Source organism: Heterodontus francisci, chromosome 41 (genome assembly GCF_036365525.1).
Source record: "Heterodontus francisci isolate sHetFra1 chromosome 41, sHetFra1.hap1, whole genome shotgun sequence".
Lineage (NCBI taxonomy): Eukaryota > Metazoa > Chordata > Chondrichthyes > Heterodontiformes > Heterodontidae > Heterodontus > Heterodontus francisci.
This window is the reverse complement of record NC_090411.1, coordinates 31,653,213-31,671,173: the sequence shown is the minus strand read 5'-3', so window position 1 is coordinate 31,671,173 and position 17,961 is coordinate 31,653,213. Positions and strand designations below refer to the sequence as shown.

The 17,961-nt window shown below is 42.8% G+C and overlaps 2 protein-coding genes across 2 annotated transcripts; both read left to right on the top strand.

Moving 5' to 3' along the window:
* Positions 1-5,567: 5,567 nt before the first annotated feature.
* LOC137353550 (ferritin heavy chain, oocyte isoform-like) lies at positions 5,568-8,504 on the top strand. The gene is made up of 4 exons (XM_068019917.1): positions 5,568-5,669; positions 6,489-6,635; positions 7,372-7,497; positions 8,358-8,504. Exons 1-4 carry the CDS (start codon positions 5,568-5,570, stop codon positions 8,502-8,504), a joined length of 522 nt encoding a protein of 173 aa, XP_067876018.1.
* Positions 8,505-14,171: 5,667 nt separating this feature from the next.
* On the top strand, positions 14,172-17,344 carry LOC137353674 (ferritin heavy chain B-like). The gene is made up of 4 exons (XM_068020034.1): positions 14,172-14,273; positions 15,443-15,589; positions 16,723-16,848; positions 17,192-17,344. Exons 1-4 carry the CDS (start codon positions 14,172-14,174, stop codon positions 17,342-17,344), a joined length of 528 nt encoding a protein of 175 aa, XP_067876135.1.
* Positions 17,345-17,961: the final 617 nt, after the last annotated feature.

Genomic DNA, 17,961 nt, shown 5'->3' with positions numbered 1-17,961 from the left:
TGGAAGGTCTAATGCAGGTGGGAGGTATACAGTAAATGGCAGAACCCTTAGGAGTATTGACAGGCAGAGAGATCTGGGCGTACAGGTCCACAGGTCACTGAAAGTGGCAACGCAGGTGGATAAGGTAGTCAAGAAGGCATACGGCATGCTTGCCTTCATCGGTCGGGGCATAGGGTATAAAAATTGGCAAGTCATGTTGCAACTGTACGGAACCTTAGTTAGTCCACACTTAGAATATTGCGTGCAATTCTGGTCGCCGCACTACCAGAAGGACGTGGAGGCTTTGGAGAGGGTACAGAGGAGGTTTACCAGGATGTTGCCTAGTCTGGAGGGCATTAGCTATGAGAAGTTGGAAAAACTCGGATTGTTTTCACTGGAACGACGGAGGTGGAGGGGCGACATGATAGAGGTTTACAAAGTTATGAGCGGCATGGACAGAGTGGATAGTCAGAAGCTTTTTCCCAGGGCGGAAGAGTCAGTTACTCGGGGACATAGGTGCGAGGGGCAAAGTTTAGAGGGGATGTGCGAGGCAAGTTCTTTACACAGAGGGTGGTGAGTGCCTGGAACTTGCCGCCAGGGGAGGTGGTGGAAGCAGATACGATAGCGACGTTTAAGAGACATCTTGACAAATATATGAATAGGAAGGGAATAGAGGGATATGGGCCCCAGAAGTGCAGAAGGTGTTAGTTTCGGCAGGCATCAAGATCGGCGCAGGCTTGGAGGGCCGAATGGCCTGTTCCTGTGCTGTACTGTTCTTTGTTCTTTGTTTTATAGGTATAGGAATTATAGGGCTGTAATAGTAGGTGATTTTTAACTTCCCTAATATTGACTGGGACTGCCTTAGTGCTGAGGGATCAGATGGGGAAGAATTTGTTAAATGTGTCTGGAATAGTTTTTTTTTGAAGCAGTATGTGAATGGTCCTACTAGAGAAGGAGCTACACTCAAACTCAACCTCCTCTTAGGAAATGAGGATGGGTAGGTGGTTGATGTGGCAGTGGGGGAACACTTTGGGACCAGTAACCATAACTCTATTAGTTTCAAGATAGTTATGGAAAAGGATAGGACTGGTCCTCAGGTTGATTTCCTAAATTGGGGGAAGGCTAATTTTGATGGCATCAGAAAGTTGAATGGGAGAGGCCCTTTACAGGTAAAGGAACATCTGGCAAGTGGGAGGCTTTTAAAAGTGAGATAGGAAGAGTTCAGGGCCAGCATGTTCCTGTTAGATGGAAGGGCAAGGCTGGCAAGTTTAGGGAACCTTGGTTGACGAGGGATATTGAGGGTCTGGTCAGGACAAAGAAGGTGGCCTATGTCGGGTATAGGCAGCTGGGATCGAGTGAGTTCCCTCGGAGTATAGGGGATGTAGGGCTACACTTAAGAAGGAAATTAGGAGGGCAAAACGGGACCATGAGATTTCCCTGGCAGATAAGATAAAGGCGAATCCTAAAGGATTCTATAAGTATATGAAGAGTAAAAGGGTAGTTAGAGAGAGAGAGGTCCCCTTAAGGATCAGTGTGGTAATCTATGTGGAGCCACAGGAAATGGGCGAGGATGTTGTCTACATGGACTTTAGCAAGGCCTTTGACATGGTAGGCTGGTCTAGAAGGTTCGAACACATGGGATCCAGGGTGAGCTAGCCAATTGGATACAAAATTGGCTTGGTGATGGGAGCCAGACGGTGGTAGTGGAGGGCTGTTTTTCAGATTGGAGGCTGGTGACCAGTGGTGTGCCGCAGGGATCGGTGCTGGGCCCTCTGTTGTTTGTCATATATATTAATGACTTGGATGTGAAAGTAGGGGGCATGATTAGTAAGTTTGCAGATGACACCAAAATTGGTGGTATAGTGGACAGTGAAGAAGGTTGTCTAAGGTTACAACAGGATGTAGATCAACTGGGAAAGGGGGCAAGGGATTGGCAAATGGAATTTAACGCAGACAAGTGCGAAGTGATGCACTTTGGGAAGTTAAGCCAGGGCAGGACATATACAGTGAATGGCAGGGCCCTGGGGAGTGTTGTTGAGCAGAGAGACCTTGGGGTGCAAGTACATAGTTCCCTGAAAGTGGCAACACAGGTAGACAGGGTGGTGAAGAAGGCATATGGCATGCTTGCCTTCGTCAGCCGAGGCATTGAGTACAAGAGTTGGGACGTCATGTTACAGTTGTACATAATGTTGGTTAGGCCGCATTTGGAGTACTGTGTGCAGTTCTGGGTGCCGCACTACAGGAAAGATGTGATTAAGCTAGAGAGGGTACAGAAAAGATTCACAAGGATGTTGCCTGGTTTGGAGCGCTTGAGGTATAAAGAGAGATTGGATAGGCTGGGATTGTTTTCCCTGGAGCGAAGGAGGCTGAGAGGGGACATGATAGAGGTATATAAAATTATGAGAGGCATAGATAGGGTAGATAGCCAGAGTCTGTGTCCCATGGTAGGGGTGACTAAAACTAGAGGGCATAGATTTAAGGTGAGAGGGAGGAGGTTTAAAGGGGATCAAAGGGGTAAATTTTTCACACAAAGAATAGTGGGTATCTGGAATGAGCTGCCAGAGGAGGTGGTGGAGGTAGAAACAGTAGCAACGTTTAAGAGACATCTGGACAGGTACTTGAATGAGCAAGGCATAGAGGGATATGGAATTAATGCAGGCAGATGGGATTAATATATTTAGGCATTATGGTCGGCATGGACGCAGTGGGCCGAAGGGCCTGTTTCTATGGTGTACGACTCTATAACTCAATGAATGATCTTTTTGCCTACCTAAACCTATAGGTATCCATCCCCCTAAACTTGATTCAGGACTTGCACAGGATTGCTGTGCCTATATCCCTAAATTATCACTGCAGCCTGTAATGGTATTCTGAAACTGTAACCTCTAATTCCTGCTGTTTTTTTAATTTAAATATTTGTAAACAAGTTAGTTTGTTGTGGACTTTCAAACAAAGATGGGGAAATAAGTTCACTAACTCTCTCCAATCTGGAGAACATCTGCTTGGATGTTATTTCAGACCCTTCCCCTCTGGACAAGTATGGGTAGATTGCCTTCCTATCTAGGTGTCTTTACAGTAAACAAATGGGAGGTAATGTCACTGGATCAGTAATCCAGAGCCCTAGGTTAATGCTCTGGGGACATGGGTTTGAATCCCAACATGGCACATAGTGAAATTTGAAGTCCATTAATAAATCTGGAATTGAAAGCTAGTCTAATGGTGTTCATGAAACTATTGGTGTAAAAACCGATCTGGTTCACTAATTTCCTTTAGGGAAAGAAATCTGCTGTCCTTACCTGGTCTGGCCTACATGTGACTACAGACCCACAACAATGTGGTTGACCCTTAAACTAGCCTCTGAAATGGCTGAGCATGCCAGTTGGTTCAAGGGCAATTAGGGATGGGCTACAACTGCCTCGCCAGCGACACCCACATCCCATTAATCGATTTTAAAAAGTACGAGTCACTCAGTGAATTGCCAAAGGTTTATGGCCTGTTCGTGTAGTACTGAATTGACTATTAGGCTTTCTTGCAGTTGATGTCCTCTGTTTAACTTTTTTCCCCTGTTCCTCGGGGTCAGACTTGATGTCAGACGTGTTTGTAAACCACCAGTCTCCATAAAGCTTGACAGCAAACTGCTGCATTACGTCCTATTGAGAGATAGTTGGTGTGGGAATAAGTTTGTGCTGAACTAAATTATACTAAAGCAAATCTTCTCTGAAGGACTGAGTTATCAGACATACTGAGCTAGTATATATGTTAAGCTGCCTAATAAAAGCTTGCTTAACTGGCAGGGTTTGGAGGATACCTGTATGAGAGATTGAATGCCATGGAATAGCCATAGGGCAGGTGAACCGGATTAGGATTACTGTTCATGTGGAAGATAAAATCCAACATGAGCTGGTCAGGACAAACGTCCTATTGTGTGTTATAACTTTAATGTAAGTCACTCGTCTCTGTTCTGGTGGATTTGTCGGCCTTCTGTAAAATGCTTGGTGGTTGGACCAGAGTTACAACAGGATAGGAACAAATGCCAAAATACTGCAGATAGTGGAAATCTGAAAAACAGAAACTGCTGGAGATACTCAGCAGGTCAGGCAGCATCGGTAAAGAAAACACGAGACACGTGCTTTCAGATACAAGACCTTTCCTCACAACTGACCTGAGATTTGTAGAAGATGAGAAAACAGAGCAAATTAAACACTGGACTTTATAGCTCTTTTTCATGCGTAAAACTCCATATCAAATTTTAGTGACTGAGTAACAGAGTTCTGTCTGAAGCTCCTCATTTCCATTTTCCCAACTTACCAGTTGGTTTCCAGATTCACTGTGGACTCTCTGGTGCAGGTCAGTCTCTTTCAATCTATTGTGGTCAACATTGTGAATCTTGGTATCATGGACTCATTCTGGATCCACTAAGATTCCCATTGACTCTCTGAGAGATGAGTTCACGTAAATCTGACTGGGCTCGACACCATCTACAGGATGGAATTTCCATTCACAAATAAATCAAACTCTTTCAGATATTTTTTGAAGCTTTGATTCTCTGAGAACTGTGACGCTACCAGCCATCTCTCTCAGAAATTCCTCCGTGCCATTCCACTCTGTGCGGAGAGCTGCACCTACACACTCTCCACTCCAACGCTCTCATCTCCCCTCCAGATATACCCTGGTGTTCCGTCTTGCCCTTAGGTGGAGGTGGGGATCTGGCTTGGAGAGTTGAATCACTGACTCCCAGGCTGCCTGTCACTTTTGCAGCCTGCAAGAGCCGTGTTTCCTGTGTGTGTGCAGTCTCAGAGTTTACAGCCCTTGTTCCATTATTTGAGGAGGCTGCTCCTCCATTTTTGGCTGCATTTCAGTCCCACACTCCTAATCTTGGAATAGCTGGTGTGGAGGGGAGAGGGTGCTTGGAGAACCTCCTCATGGGTCTGCTCCTGGGCCTGGCCACCCATAGGTCCAGACAGATAGGGGTGTTTTCTCTTGCTGTCTGACTCTCTTCTGCAGCTATATATATACCCTGGTGTCTCTGGAGAGGGAAGCAAACAGCGTCCATCGATACCCTTGAGATTGTCACAACCAGTGGGTACCGGAGGGACTGGAGTGCTTGGGAGAATAAGTATAATTTGAAAAGTTTTTATATTAGTTTTATTTTAATCTTGAACTCATTGTTTGTGCCCCTTTAAAAAGGAGCAATTTATGGTTTCAGGGCGTAAGTGCTGCTGATTAATGAGTTAATCATCCTAATTGATTAACCAGAAGAGTTGAGATGTTTCCAGATTCAATTTGAGGATAGTCAAAGAACCCAACAGCAATAATCATCTAAACCTCTGTATTCCAAAGCTCTGATTGGCTCTGGGTCTCACATCCCACCACGCCCCCTCCCCACCCTCACCCCTCTCCTTTGTTAATTGGTGCCTGGATTTATGAGCGATTCCTAACTGGCTATTTGGGTTTGTCAATCATTATTAGTGATGTAATTCCCTGGTTGAATGCAGGCTGACCCCAGTGATATAAAAACAAGGGTTTGTGGTAGGACAAGGTTAGGTTGTTGTGTTTGGATTTAGCTTTTGTTAACAGTAAAAGTTAAGATGGCTTCCCAAGTGTGTCAGAACTACCACCAGGACTGTGAGGATGCTGTTAACAAGCAGATCAACCTGGAGCTCTATTCCTCCTATGTTTATATGTCTGTGGTGAGTTTCTATTTTTGGGGTCTAATTTCAAAATTAAGTCTGTGACATCATTGTATTTTGATCAGGTACAATTTCTCTGAATGAACTGGCTTTAGAATTTATATTTATAGTCTTCCCTCCGACTTCATGCAATGAATATTTCTAACTGATCTTGCAGTTGGCCTCCTTAACGGCCTATTCCCAGATATTCTGATCCTGAAGGGTTTTTACTTAAAGCCAACTACAGGGTTTGATGAAGTCTGCATCTTCAAAATCAATAAACCTGGTTAAAATTTGCAACTTGTATTGAAACAGTTAAACTTTTTTAAGTGGGTGGTTTTTACCCAGATTTTTTCTCTTTACTAACTGAGTGAAATGCTGAATATCCTGTTTGTGTTTAAGCTCTCCTTTAGAGGCTGGCCTTTGTCACTTAACAGTGACAAAACTGTTAAATGTGGAAGAGAAATTTTTTTTTTTTAATTTTTCCTTCACTTTTTGTTCAGATGGAAGTCCTTAATAAAAAAAAAAAATTGTCCTAAATGCAAGTTGAGAGCTGAAATAATTCCTTAATCCAAAAAACATCATTGCTCCCTAATTTAGCTACTTCATAGGGAGGGTCTTTCACCAAATTCAGAAAAGATGAAAAGCAAATTCTTTGACTTACAACAAAACCATTTTTATTCCTCAAAATGTAAACCCCTTGCTTGAAAGCAAGGTGATCAGGTAGTGAGTGACTTATGTACCATGATGTTGCTATCACTCATGACTTGACCATGAATGAGATTTGGGTCTGACCTGGTTCTTCCTTCCCACTTTTTTTTTTTTTTTCTCTACCTGCAGTCCTATTACTTTGACCGGGATGATGTTGCCCTGCGTCACTTTGCGGAGTTCTTCAAAGAGCAGTCACATGAGGAACGGGAGCACGCTGAGAAACTGATGAAATTCCAGAATAAACGTGGAGGCCGGATCATCTTGGCAGACATCAAGGTTGGATTCAATCAACTTTGAAGAATTGGCTTGGTGAAAATATGCCAGTTAAGCCTGATCTGATAGATCATCTGTCAGTGATAATGTGGCCAAAGGAGGACTTGTGAATGTTTGTAGAAATGGATTATCAGAAGATTAGAGATTTCTGGCTAAAATTGACATGCATTGATTTTTGAGGCTACTTTCTAACCAGTAAAACTGGAGCAGGAGGCAGTTGAGAAAATAAACCACTAGTGAAATTATAATTTGTAAAATAGTATTGTAGGTTACACTAGGGTCTATAAAAGAGCTCGGGAGCAATAATTTTGTGAATGTAGTGTGGGCGGGAAGACCGTGGGTGATCATGATGGTGTCTGTACTTTTTTGTAAGGGTTGGAGTGTGTGAGGTGGGACTGTGATGGCTGAAGACTGAGGTCATTGGAAACTGGCTTGTAGGGTGGTTAATTGTGGTGGGTATTATCCTAAGGCACAGTATAAAAGCAAAGAAATGTCACTGCAATTGGTTCGAGATAGACTTTTTTTTTGAATGTTCCTTTTTGAAGATCACGCTGTGAATAAAGCCTAAACTTCATTACCAAGATATCTTTTGGGATGAACAGACAGTCTAGGGAGGGTGTCCCTCTGGCTTAAGACAAGAAGTAACATCAACATGATCCTCCTAACCCTGATATACTCAGGACAGACTAATCCTTGTTAGTTACAGTGGGTGAAATTAACTAATTTGTTTTTCTTCCAGAAGCCAGAGCAGGATGAGTGGAGCAATGGTCTGGAGGCAATGCAGAGAGCTCTGCAGATGGAGAAGGATGTGAACCAGAGTCTGCTGGATCTGCACAAACTCTCCACTGGCAACACTGACCCTCATGTAAGTGTCTTGAAAAGAGACATCAGAAGCTGTCTTGATCTCTGGGTGTACTGAATTGGCTGGAGTCATTATTGAAATGTGGCAACCACTTTACATAATCATGTGTGGGTTAAGGATAATTGTGCACCAGGGCACAGATGACCAACACTTTAGTACCACAATACTTTTACAACCACCTGAGGGCAGACAACATTCCATCCTATAGACATCACCTGACTTTACTTCAGCATTGAAGGAGCTACAATGCTGGCCTAGATTGAGCACCAGTGATTTTTTTTTTAAGGGGCTCTGCAAAAGCAGCAATGGCAACATGAGAACTGTTTATGCAGCAAGTGGGTAGGATCTGGAATTCACTGAATCTGCCTCCACTGCAACCAAGGTGTTCGAAACCAAATTGATATTTACTTAAGAGAATTTGCAGTGCGACAGGGGAATGGGACTCCTGAGTTGCTCTTGGAGAGAGCTGGCATGGACATGATGGGCCAAATGGCTTCCTTCTGTGTTGTAACCATTCTATGATTCTAAATGGGATGATGCAGAGACAGTGAGCCATGGTTGACACTTTTTTTAATAGGTTGAAGGCTGTGGAAGCTAAATCTGTTGAACTATCTCCATAAAGTCAATTTAAGATCTCATTCTGCTTCAATATATCATTTGAGATGAGGCAGTGCGTAAAGCCAATTCCAATTGGAGCACCAAGGATTAAATGTAACTGAAAAGGTTTCTGTTTTCCAATTCCAAATTAACCTTGGAAGCCTAATCTGACAATTCATCAATCTCTGCAGCATTTGTATCCATTTCTCCCACCATCCAATAACTATGGAAAATGAAACTGATCTGATTTTTGTTTTTTCTTTCAGCTTTGTGACTTCCTGGAGACTCACTATTTGGATGAGCAAGTGAAGATGATCAAGAAGCTTGGAGATCACATCACCAACCTGAAGAGACTGGGAGCTCCTGACAATGGCATGGGAGAGTACCTGTTCGACAAGCTCACGCTGAGTTGACTGGCATTTCTAGAATCATGATCGTTCTATACATGGTTGAAGTGAAGTGTGACCAAATTCTAGTGAATGCTTTGGTTGTAGTAATTACCAGTTTTTTTTTTTTTCTCATCTTTTCACTATATGGAATAAAAATATTTGTCATGAACTAGTTTGTCTAATTTTAAGTAATTGATCTGATTACTGATCTTACTAAGATCCCACTGCACAAAGCACAGCTGTGTAACTTGTAATGCAATGATCTTTTTTTGCCTACCTAAAGGGAGGTGCAGCGGTTAGCACTGCAGCCTCTCTGCTCCAGGGACCCGGATTCGATTCTGGGTACTGCCTGTGGAGTTTGCAAGTCCTCCCTGTGACTGTGTGGATTTTCGCCGAGTGCTCCAGTTTCCTCCCACAGCCAAAAGACTTGCAGGTTGATGGGTAAATTGGCCATTATACATTACCCCTAGTATAGGTAGGTGGTAGGAGAATTGAGGGAAGGTGGGGATGTGGTAGGAATATGGGATTAGTATAAATGGGTGGCTGATGGTCGGCACAGATTCAGTGGGCCGAAGGGCCCATTTCAGTGCTGTATCTCTTTAAAAATAAATTTTTAAAAACCTTTTTAGGTGTCCCTCCCAATCCAGCGCTCTAAACGTGATTCAGGACTTGCCTGGGATTGCTGTGCCTACATCTCTAAGTTATCACTGTAGCCTGTAATGGCGTTCTGAACCTATAAAATCTCTCTCTCCTACTGTTTTAAATTAGATATTTGTAAACAAGTTTGTGTATTGTGGAGCTTTGAAACAAAGATGGGGAATGAGTTCACTTTTAACTCTCCAATTTGGAGAACATCTGCTTGTATGTTGTTTCAGACCCTTATCATTCTAGTGGATAGATTGCCTTCCTATCTAGCTGTCTTTACATTTAGCCAAATACCACAAGTCAGTCAGTGAATTGCAAAAGCTTTACGGCCTTGTATGTAGTAGTGCATTGTCTGTATGAGACGTCCTTGGGCTTTATGGCCTCTGCTAACTTTCTTTTACTCATCCCTTCCAAACCAAACTTTATATTGGGCATTTAATTAAACCACCAGTCTAGATAAAACTAGACATATTCAGCTATATGTCCCACTTGGGAGTTTGGTGTGTGTATGTGGATAAGACTGTACTGAGCTTAAATTATACTAAAGCAAATCATTCCTATAGACATTTCCCCACCACTTACTACTTTTACAGCATCAATGTTGTAAGGATTGATCAGTCATTGTAGTCAAATAGTCACTGTACATTTTCTTATACTTCACTTGGCATCTTTCTAATTGCTGCACATTAGTCAAAAAGACTAGCCTTGGCCATAAAGCTTGTTAATCGTGAGTGTACTGGAGACACCAAGTTAAATATCTAAAAATAGTTTGAATACAGGGAATAATTTAACTCATTTCAATAAAATTAAGCATAAAATCCAGTAACTCTTCTCTGAAGTACTGAGCTGGTATATATGTTAAGCTGCCTAATAAAAGTTTAAGGCACAGAAAGAGGCTCCTTGGCCCATTGTGTCTGTGCTGGCTGAAAAATGATCCACCTATTCTAATCCCAACTTCCAGCATTTGGTCCGTAGTTCTGCAGATTACGGCACTTGAGGTACATATCCAGACTTCTTTTGAATTAGTTAAGTGTATTTGACATGATGTGTTACTATATGGGTTAAACTACATATGTTAAGCTGCCTAATAAAAGCTTGCTTAACTGGCAGGGTTTGAAGGATACCTGTATGAGAAAGGTTGAATGCCATGGAATAGCCGCAGGGCAGGTGAACTGGATTAGGATTGCTGGTCATGTGGAAGATAAAATCCAACACGAGTTGGTCAGTACAAACTTCCTATTTATGTGTCATGAATTTAATATAGTTCACTCGTCTCTGTTCTGGTGGATTTGTCGGCCTTCTGTAAAATGCTTGGTGGTTGGACCAGAGTTACAACAGGATAGGAACAAATGCCAAAATACTGCAGATAGTGGAAATTTGGAAAACAGAAACTGCTGGAGATACTCAGCAGGTCAGGCAGCATCGGTAAAGAAAACACGAGACATGAGCTTTCAGGTATAAGACCTTTCCTCACGACTGACCTGAGACTTGTGGAAGATGAGAAAACAGAGCAAATTAAACACTGCACTTTATAGCTCTTCCTTCATGGGCTTTCATGGGTAAACTTTATAATGAATGATTAACAGAGTTCTGTCTGAAGCTCCCCATTGATCCACTTTCCATTTCCCCAACTCACCAGCTGGGTCCCAGATTAGGTCAGTCTCTTTCAATCTATTGTGGTCAACATTGTGAATCTTGGTATCATGGACTCATTCTGGATCTACTAAGATTCCCATTGACTCTCTGAGAGATGAGTTCACGTAAATCTGACTGTGCTTGACACCATCTACAGGATGGAATTTCCATTCGCAAATAAATCAAACTCTTTCAGATACTTTTTGAAGCTTTGATTCTCTGAGAACAGTGACGCTACCAGCCATCTCTCTCAGAAATTCCTCCGTGCCATTCCACTCTGTGCGGAGAGCTGGACCTACACACTCTCCACTCCAACGCTCTCATCTCCCCTCCAGATATACCCTGGTGTTCCGTCTTGCCCTTAGGTGGAGGTGGGGGTCGCCAGTGGAGAGCTCTCAATGCTGGAGTCCTCCCTTATTTCATTGGGGATCTGGCGTGGAGAGTTGAATCACTGACTCCCAGGCTGCCTGTCACTTTTGCAGCCTGCAAGAGCCGTGTTTCCTGTGTGTGTGCAGTCTCAGAGTTTACAGCCCTTGTTCCGTTATTTGAGGAGGCTGCTCCTCTATTTTTGGCTGCATTTCAGTCCCACACTCCTAATCTTGGAATAGCTGGTGTGGAGGGGAGAGGGTGCTTGGAGAACCTCCTCATGGGTCTGCTCCTGGGCCTGGCCACCCATAGGTCCAGACAGAGCATGGTTGATAGCAGTGTTTTCTCTCGTTGCCTGACTCTCTTCCACAGCAATATAAACACCCTGGAGAGAGAGTACACAACGTGCATCGATATGCTTCAGATTTCCTCAACCAGTGGCCAGCATTTATTGCCCATCCCTCATTGCCCTTGAGAAGGTGGTGGTGAGCTGCAGTCCATGTGGGGTAGGTGCACTCACTGTGCTGTTATGAAGGGAGTTCCAGGATTTTGATCCAGCGATAGTGAAGGAACAGCAATATAGTTCCAAGTCAGGATGGTGTGTGGCTTGGAGGGGAAATTGCAGGTGGTGGAGTTCCTATGCATCTACTGCCCTTGTCCTTCTAGTTGGTAGAGATTGCGGGTTTGGAAGGTGCTGTTAGAATCATAGAAAGTTTACAGGCATAGAAAGAAGCCACTTGGCCCATCGTGTCTGAGCTAGTCAAAATTCTAATCCCACCTTCCAGCATTTGGTCTGTAGCCCTGCAGATTACGGCACTTGAGGTGCATATCCAGACTCCTTTTGAATGAGTTGAGGGTCTCTGCCTCAACTACCCTTTCAGGCAGTGAGTTCCAGACCATCACCACCCTTTGGGTGAAAAAGGTCTTCCTCATCTCCCCTCTAATTTTTCTACCAATCATTTTAAATCTATGCTCCCTAGTCACTGACTTCTCTGCTAAGGTGAATAGACCCTTCACCTCCACTCTATCCAGGCCCCTCAAAATTTTGTACATGTCAGTCAGATCTCCTCTCAGCCTTCTCTGTTCCAAGGAGAACAACTCCAGCCTATCCAATCTTTCCTCATAGCTGCACTTTTCCACTCCTGACAACATCCTCGTAAATATCCTCTGCACCCTCTCTAGTGCAATTACATCCTTTCTGTAATGAGGTGACTAGAACTGCACACAGTACTCAATTTGTGACCTAACCAACGAGTTGTACAGTTCCAGCATAACCTCCCTGCTCTTGTATTCTATACCTCGGCTAATAAAGGAAAGGATTCCATATGCCTTCTTAACCACCTTATCGACCTGTCCTGCTACCTCAAGGGATCTATGGACCTTCACTCCAAGGTCCCTCACTTCCTCTACACTTCTCAGTATTTTCCAAGTAATAGTGTATTCTTTTGCCTTGTTTGATCTCCCCAAATGCATCACCTCACACTTCTCCAAGTTGAATTCCATTTGCCAACTTCTGCCCATCTGACCAGACCATCAATATCTTCCTGCAACTGACAGTTAGCCTCCTCGCTATCTAACACACGGCCAATCTTTGTGTTGTCCGTAAACTTCTTGATCATGCCCCCTACATTTACGTCCAAATTGTTAATATACACCACAAAAAGCAGCGGACTCAGTACTGAGCCCTGCGGAACGCCACTGGAAACAGCCCTCCAGTCGCTAAAACAGCCATCAACAATTACCCTTTGTTTCCTGCCACTGTTAAAGGAGCCTTGGTGAGTTGCTGCAGTGCATCTTGTAGATGGTAGACACTGCTGCCACTGTGTGTCTGTGGTGGAGGGAGTGAATGTTAAAGGTAGAGGATGGGGTGCCAATCAAGCAGGCTGCTTTGCCCTGAATGGTGTCGAGCTTCTTGAGTGTTGTTGGAGCTCCACCCATCCAGGCAAGTGGAGAGTATTCCATCACACTCCTGACTTGTGCCTGTAGATGGTGAACAGGCATTGGGGAGACAGGAGGTCAGTTAGTAACCGCAGAATTCCCAGCCTCTGACCTGCTCTTGTAGCCACAGCATTTATGTGGCTGGTCCAGTTCAGTTCCTGGTCAGTGGTGACCCCCCCAGGATGTTGATAATGGGGGATTCAGAGATGGCAATGCCATTGAACATCAAGGGAAGATGGTTAGATTCGCTCTTGTTGGAGATGGTCATTACCTGGCACTTGTGTGGTGCAAATGTTACTTGCCACTTATCAGCCCAAGCCTGTATGTTGTCCAGGTCTTGCTGCATATGCACATGGGCTGCTTCAGTATCTGAGGAGTCGCTAATGGTGCTAAACATTGTGCAATCATCAGCGAATATCCCCACTTCTGACCTTACAATGGTGGGAAGGTCATTGATGAAGCAGCTGATGGTGGTTGGCCCTAGGACATGACCCTGAGGAACTGCTGCAGTGATGTCCTGGGACTGACCTGCAACAACCACAACTATCTTCCTTTGAGTTAGATATGACTCCAACCAGTTTTCCCCCTAATTTCCATTGATTACAGTTCTGCAAAGGCTCCTCGATGCCATACTCAATCGTAGTGGATACAGGGAGAAAAATTATAATTTGAAAAGTTTTTGTTAGTTTTATTATAATCATGAACACATTCTTTGTGCCCCTTTATAAAGGGGGTGCTTATGGTTTCAGGGCTTAAATGCTGCTGATTAACGATTTAATCATCCTAATTGATTAACCAGAAGAGTTGAGATATTTTCAGATTCAATTTGAGGACAGTCAAAGAACCCAACAGCAATAATCATCTAAACCTCTGTATTCTAAAGCTCTGATTGGCTCTGGGTCTCACATCCCACCCCCTCTCTTTTATTATTTGTTGCCTGGATTCATGGGAGACACCTGACTGGCTATCAGGGATTGTCAATCATCGTTGGTGATGTCATTCCCTGGTTGAATGTAAGCTGACCCAGTGATATAAGTACAAGAGTTCCTAAGTAAAGAGGTTAGGTTGTTGGTTTGGACTTAGTTTTTGCTAATAGTAAAGGTTAAGATGGCTTCCCAAGTGTGTCAGAACTACCACAAGGACTGTGAAGATGCTGTTAACAAGCAAATCAACCTGGAGCTCTATTCCTCCTATGTTTATCTTTCCCTGGTGTGTATTGTTTTCTTGGGGTACTATTTCAAAATTAGGCCTATGGCATTATTGTATTTTAAGTGTTGATTTAAGCCAATGAATTGGCTTTAGAATATATTTCTAGCCCTCCCTCAACCCTAATCTTGTGAATACTTTAAGATTCTAATTTTGTAGAAGACTTGACTTGATTTAACAGCCTCTTCTCTGCTCTATAATAACTGTGACCTATTCTGAAGTATTTAAACCCTCTGAGTTGGATTCAATGAAGCTTCTAATAGAGGCATCATCTTGAAGATGTATAAAATCTATGAACTTTCCACCTTGTATTGACCCAAGTCAATTTAATTGGATGGCCAGTTTGTACAACATTGCTTCTGGCTAGTTTTTTTCTCCCTTCTGCAATTGAAGTGTTGTGACTCCTGTTTATGCTCAAGTCTTCCTCACTAAGGCTGAATTCCTACACTTGCAAGATTTTAGTTCTGTTCAATTACTGATTTTTTTTTGTTGAAAATTCTGTCTGGGAGCAAAATTATATCCCACTGATTGTTGACCCAACAGCAGGTTGAGTGATTAAAATCATGCTCCAATCTAATTGCACTGCCTTCAACTACTTTGGGGAGGGATTGTTGCCAAAGTCAAAATCAATGAAGCAAATTCAGTTTAATGTTCTCTAGCTATAAGCCCCTTAATTGAAAACAAGGTGATTAAGGTAGTGCATGTGTTTATTAGTTTGTGGGATGTGGGTGTCACTGGCAAGGCCAGTATTTATTGCCCATCCCCAATTGCCCTGACTGTGTGGCTTGTTTGCCCATTTCAGAGGGCAGTTAAGAGTCACCCACATTGTGGGTCTGGAGTCACATGTAGGCCATACCAGGTAGGGATGGCAGGTTTCCTTCCCTAAAGGACATTAATGAAGCAGATAGGTTTTTGAAAAATTAGTTTCATGGCCACCATTAGGTTAGCTGGCTTCTTGATTCCAGACCTTAATTGAATTCAAATTTTGCCATCTGCTGTGGTGGGATTAGAACCCGTGTCCCCCTGAGCCTGGATTTCTGGATTACTAGCCCAGTGACATTATCACTGTTACTGTCTCCCCTGTAACTTATCTACTGATATTGATATCATTTCTGAGTTGGCCACAATTAGATTGGGTCTGACAACTTTTTTTTTTTTGCCTCTACCTGCAGTCCTATTACTTTGACCGGGATGATGTTGCCCTGCGTCACTTTGCTGAGTTCTTCAAGGAGCAGTCACATGAGGAACGGGAGCACGCTGAGAAACTGATGAAATTCCAGAATAAACGTGGAGGCCGAATCATCTTGGAGGACATCAAGGTTGGATTTAATAAACCTGGAGGAACTTTGTACAAAAAGCAGGCTAGCTTGGCCTGACTTAATATTTTGAGTCATGGAAGGTTGTGGCTAGAGAAGGAGTAGTAATTGCACCTCCTGAAAATCCATGCAGATAAGATTGTTGGTTCAGTGCATGGATTGGAAGCAACCTTGTAACTGCAGTAAAACTGGGTACAGGAGAATGCAGTTGTGATAAAATGGATGGTGGCAACTAGTGCACATTCTCAAATGGTGGTACACTAAGTTCATGTGTTCGGAGAGTTGAAGATGGAAGCTGAATCTGATCAGTGATATTTAGAAGTGTCTCCATACCCAGTAGGTTTATTGGTCACTTCAAAGAATTTTAACATCAGAGAAGGAGTGAGACAAAGTGGTTTAATTGGGTGTGATGGTAGGTACAGTTTAATTAAGTTCTCCACCTCTGTTAGGCAACAGAGCAAAGATTACTGGGTCCAATACAAATATCATTTAAGAAGCTAGCTTGCAAGTGCAGAAAACAGATAACTGGATGGAGGGCTTCACCCCAAGGCTTGGAATTGTAAGCAAAGGAAGTATTACTGTGATTAATATTGGTCATTATTTGAATCTATTGCTTCCTCTTGGGAATATTAAGTCTCCAGAATCCACTACCATCCTATCTCCTGGCAGGAGAAGGTGATCTAATTTCTGTATTGAACTATTAATTGAAGTGCTGGAAATTGAGAACAATGTATTCTAATTAAAGGTATTTAAATATATCTAGCAAAATCTTTATCTTGGACCATGTGTAAAAATTGTAAAGCTATTTGAGGAGCAACTCAGATGAAGAAAGCATTGCCTTCAGCTCCTAGGGTCTCCATTATTATGTCTTGGGAAACAATGGCTTGGATAATCATTCCCCATCTTGAACTGTTTGCATTAAAGATGTACATTAACTTGTGATCCTAAACACCAGTTCTTCTGGCAGTCAATTGACTTTCAATTCCATCCACTACATCTGTTTCTCTTTCAGAAGCCAGAGCAGGATGATATTGAGGTGGACAGAATAACTTCTGTTGCTTTTAACCCTATTGACCTTGAGCATAACATCCCTTGGACTTTGCACTCCCATTAACAGGACCACTATTCTGTTCCAGAAGCCAGAGCAGGATGAGTGGAGCAATGGTCTGGAGGCAATGCAGAGAGCTCTGCAGATGGAGAAGGATGTGAACCAGAGTCTGCTGGATCTACACAAACTCTCCACTGGCAACACTGACCCTCATGTAAGTTCCTTATGTATTCATGTGTTTGGAGAGTTGAAGATAGAAGCGTAATCTGATCAGTGATATTTAGAAGTGTCTCCATACCCAGTAAGTTTATTGGTCACTTCAAAGAATTTTAATGTCAAGGTTTTTCTCTGGGGCATAAAGATCAGGGTTGAGGTACTTTCCTAAAGGACTAGGATGGAATTCCAACCTGCCATTCCTTGTCATCTTTTCAAGACAAAATTATCTGATACAATCTCCTCTTCTACCAGTAGAGGGTCCAGAATAATTGCCACAGGAGGTGAAGCTTAGATCCTCTATGTTCTCTTCTCTAATTGCTAATATACATTGTATCTTTCAGTTGTGTGACTTCCTGAAGACTCACTACTTGGATGAGCAAGTGAAGATGATCAAGAAGCTTGGAGATCACATCACCAACCTGAAGAGACTGGGAGCCCCTGACAATGGCATGGGAGAGTACCTGTTTGACAAGCACACACTGGGGGAAGAGTGACTGAAGTTATTGGACTATTCTATAATCTATACCTCATGATCACTGAGTATCTTTCTGTAGTGAATAGTTTAATGGAATCATACACTGGCCTTGTGCAAAAGTGTAGACTTAATCTCTTTACAGTATGAAATAAAACTATGCTCAGCATTCATCTATTTGTCTACTTTTTTTAGTAGCTGTTCACCTTTTCAAATCAACTTAAAGGATCATAATGTCAGACCATTGGTGTGTAACCACATGAATTTACCTGTAGATCTTGATTACATTTTATAGCAGTTTTAATCTTGACTGTTTGTGTTTTAGATCATTGGGGGGGGAGAGAGAGAGAGAAACACCAGCTTTCAAATGAACATTGAAAACTGTAAAATCTTGCTCCCTTTCTAAATTGAGTTACTCCATGACTTGAAATGTATTCCTAACTTCTGCACAACTAACTAACTGACTGCCATTTCCTCAAAGAATAGGAACCTGTGCTAGGGCAGCACTTGTCTCCAATATATGAATGTGATTTTCCTTCCCCCTTGCACAAGGCAAAATGTTAACCTATAGTTGGGTTCCTCGAATGTAATTAACACAGCTAATATTCAAAAGCTTAGCAACTTTATAAAGATGCATTT

Coding starts and splice junctions, on each gene's coding strand:
- LOC137353550 (XM_068019917.1), top strand. CDS start 5,568: ATGGCTTCCCAAGTGTGTCAGAACTACCACCAGGACTGTGAGGATGCT. Junction 6,636..7,371: donor TCATCTTGGCAGACATCAAG/GTTGGATTCAAT, acceptor TTTTTCTTCCAG/AAGCCAGAGCAGGATGAGTG. Junction 7,498..8,357: donor CTGGCAACACTGACCCTCAT/GTAAGTGTCTTG, acceptor TTTTTCTTTCAG/CTTTGTGACTTCCTGGAGAC.
- LOC137353674 (XM_068020034.1), top strand. CDS start 14,172: ATGGCTTCCCAAGTGTGTCAGAACTACCACAAGGACTGTGAAGATGCT. Junction 14,274..15,442: donor CCTATGTTTATCTTTCCCTG/GTGTGTATTGTT, acceptor CTCTACCTGCAG/TCCTATTACTTTGACCGGGA. Junction 16,849..17,191: donor CTGGCAACACTGACCCTCAT/GTAAGTTCCTTA, acceptor TGTATCTTTCAG/TTGTGTGACTTCCTGAAGAC.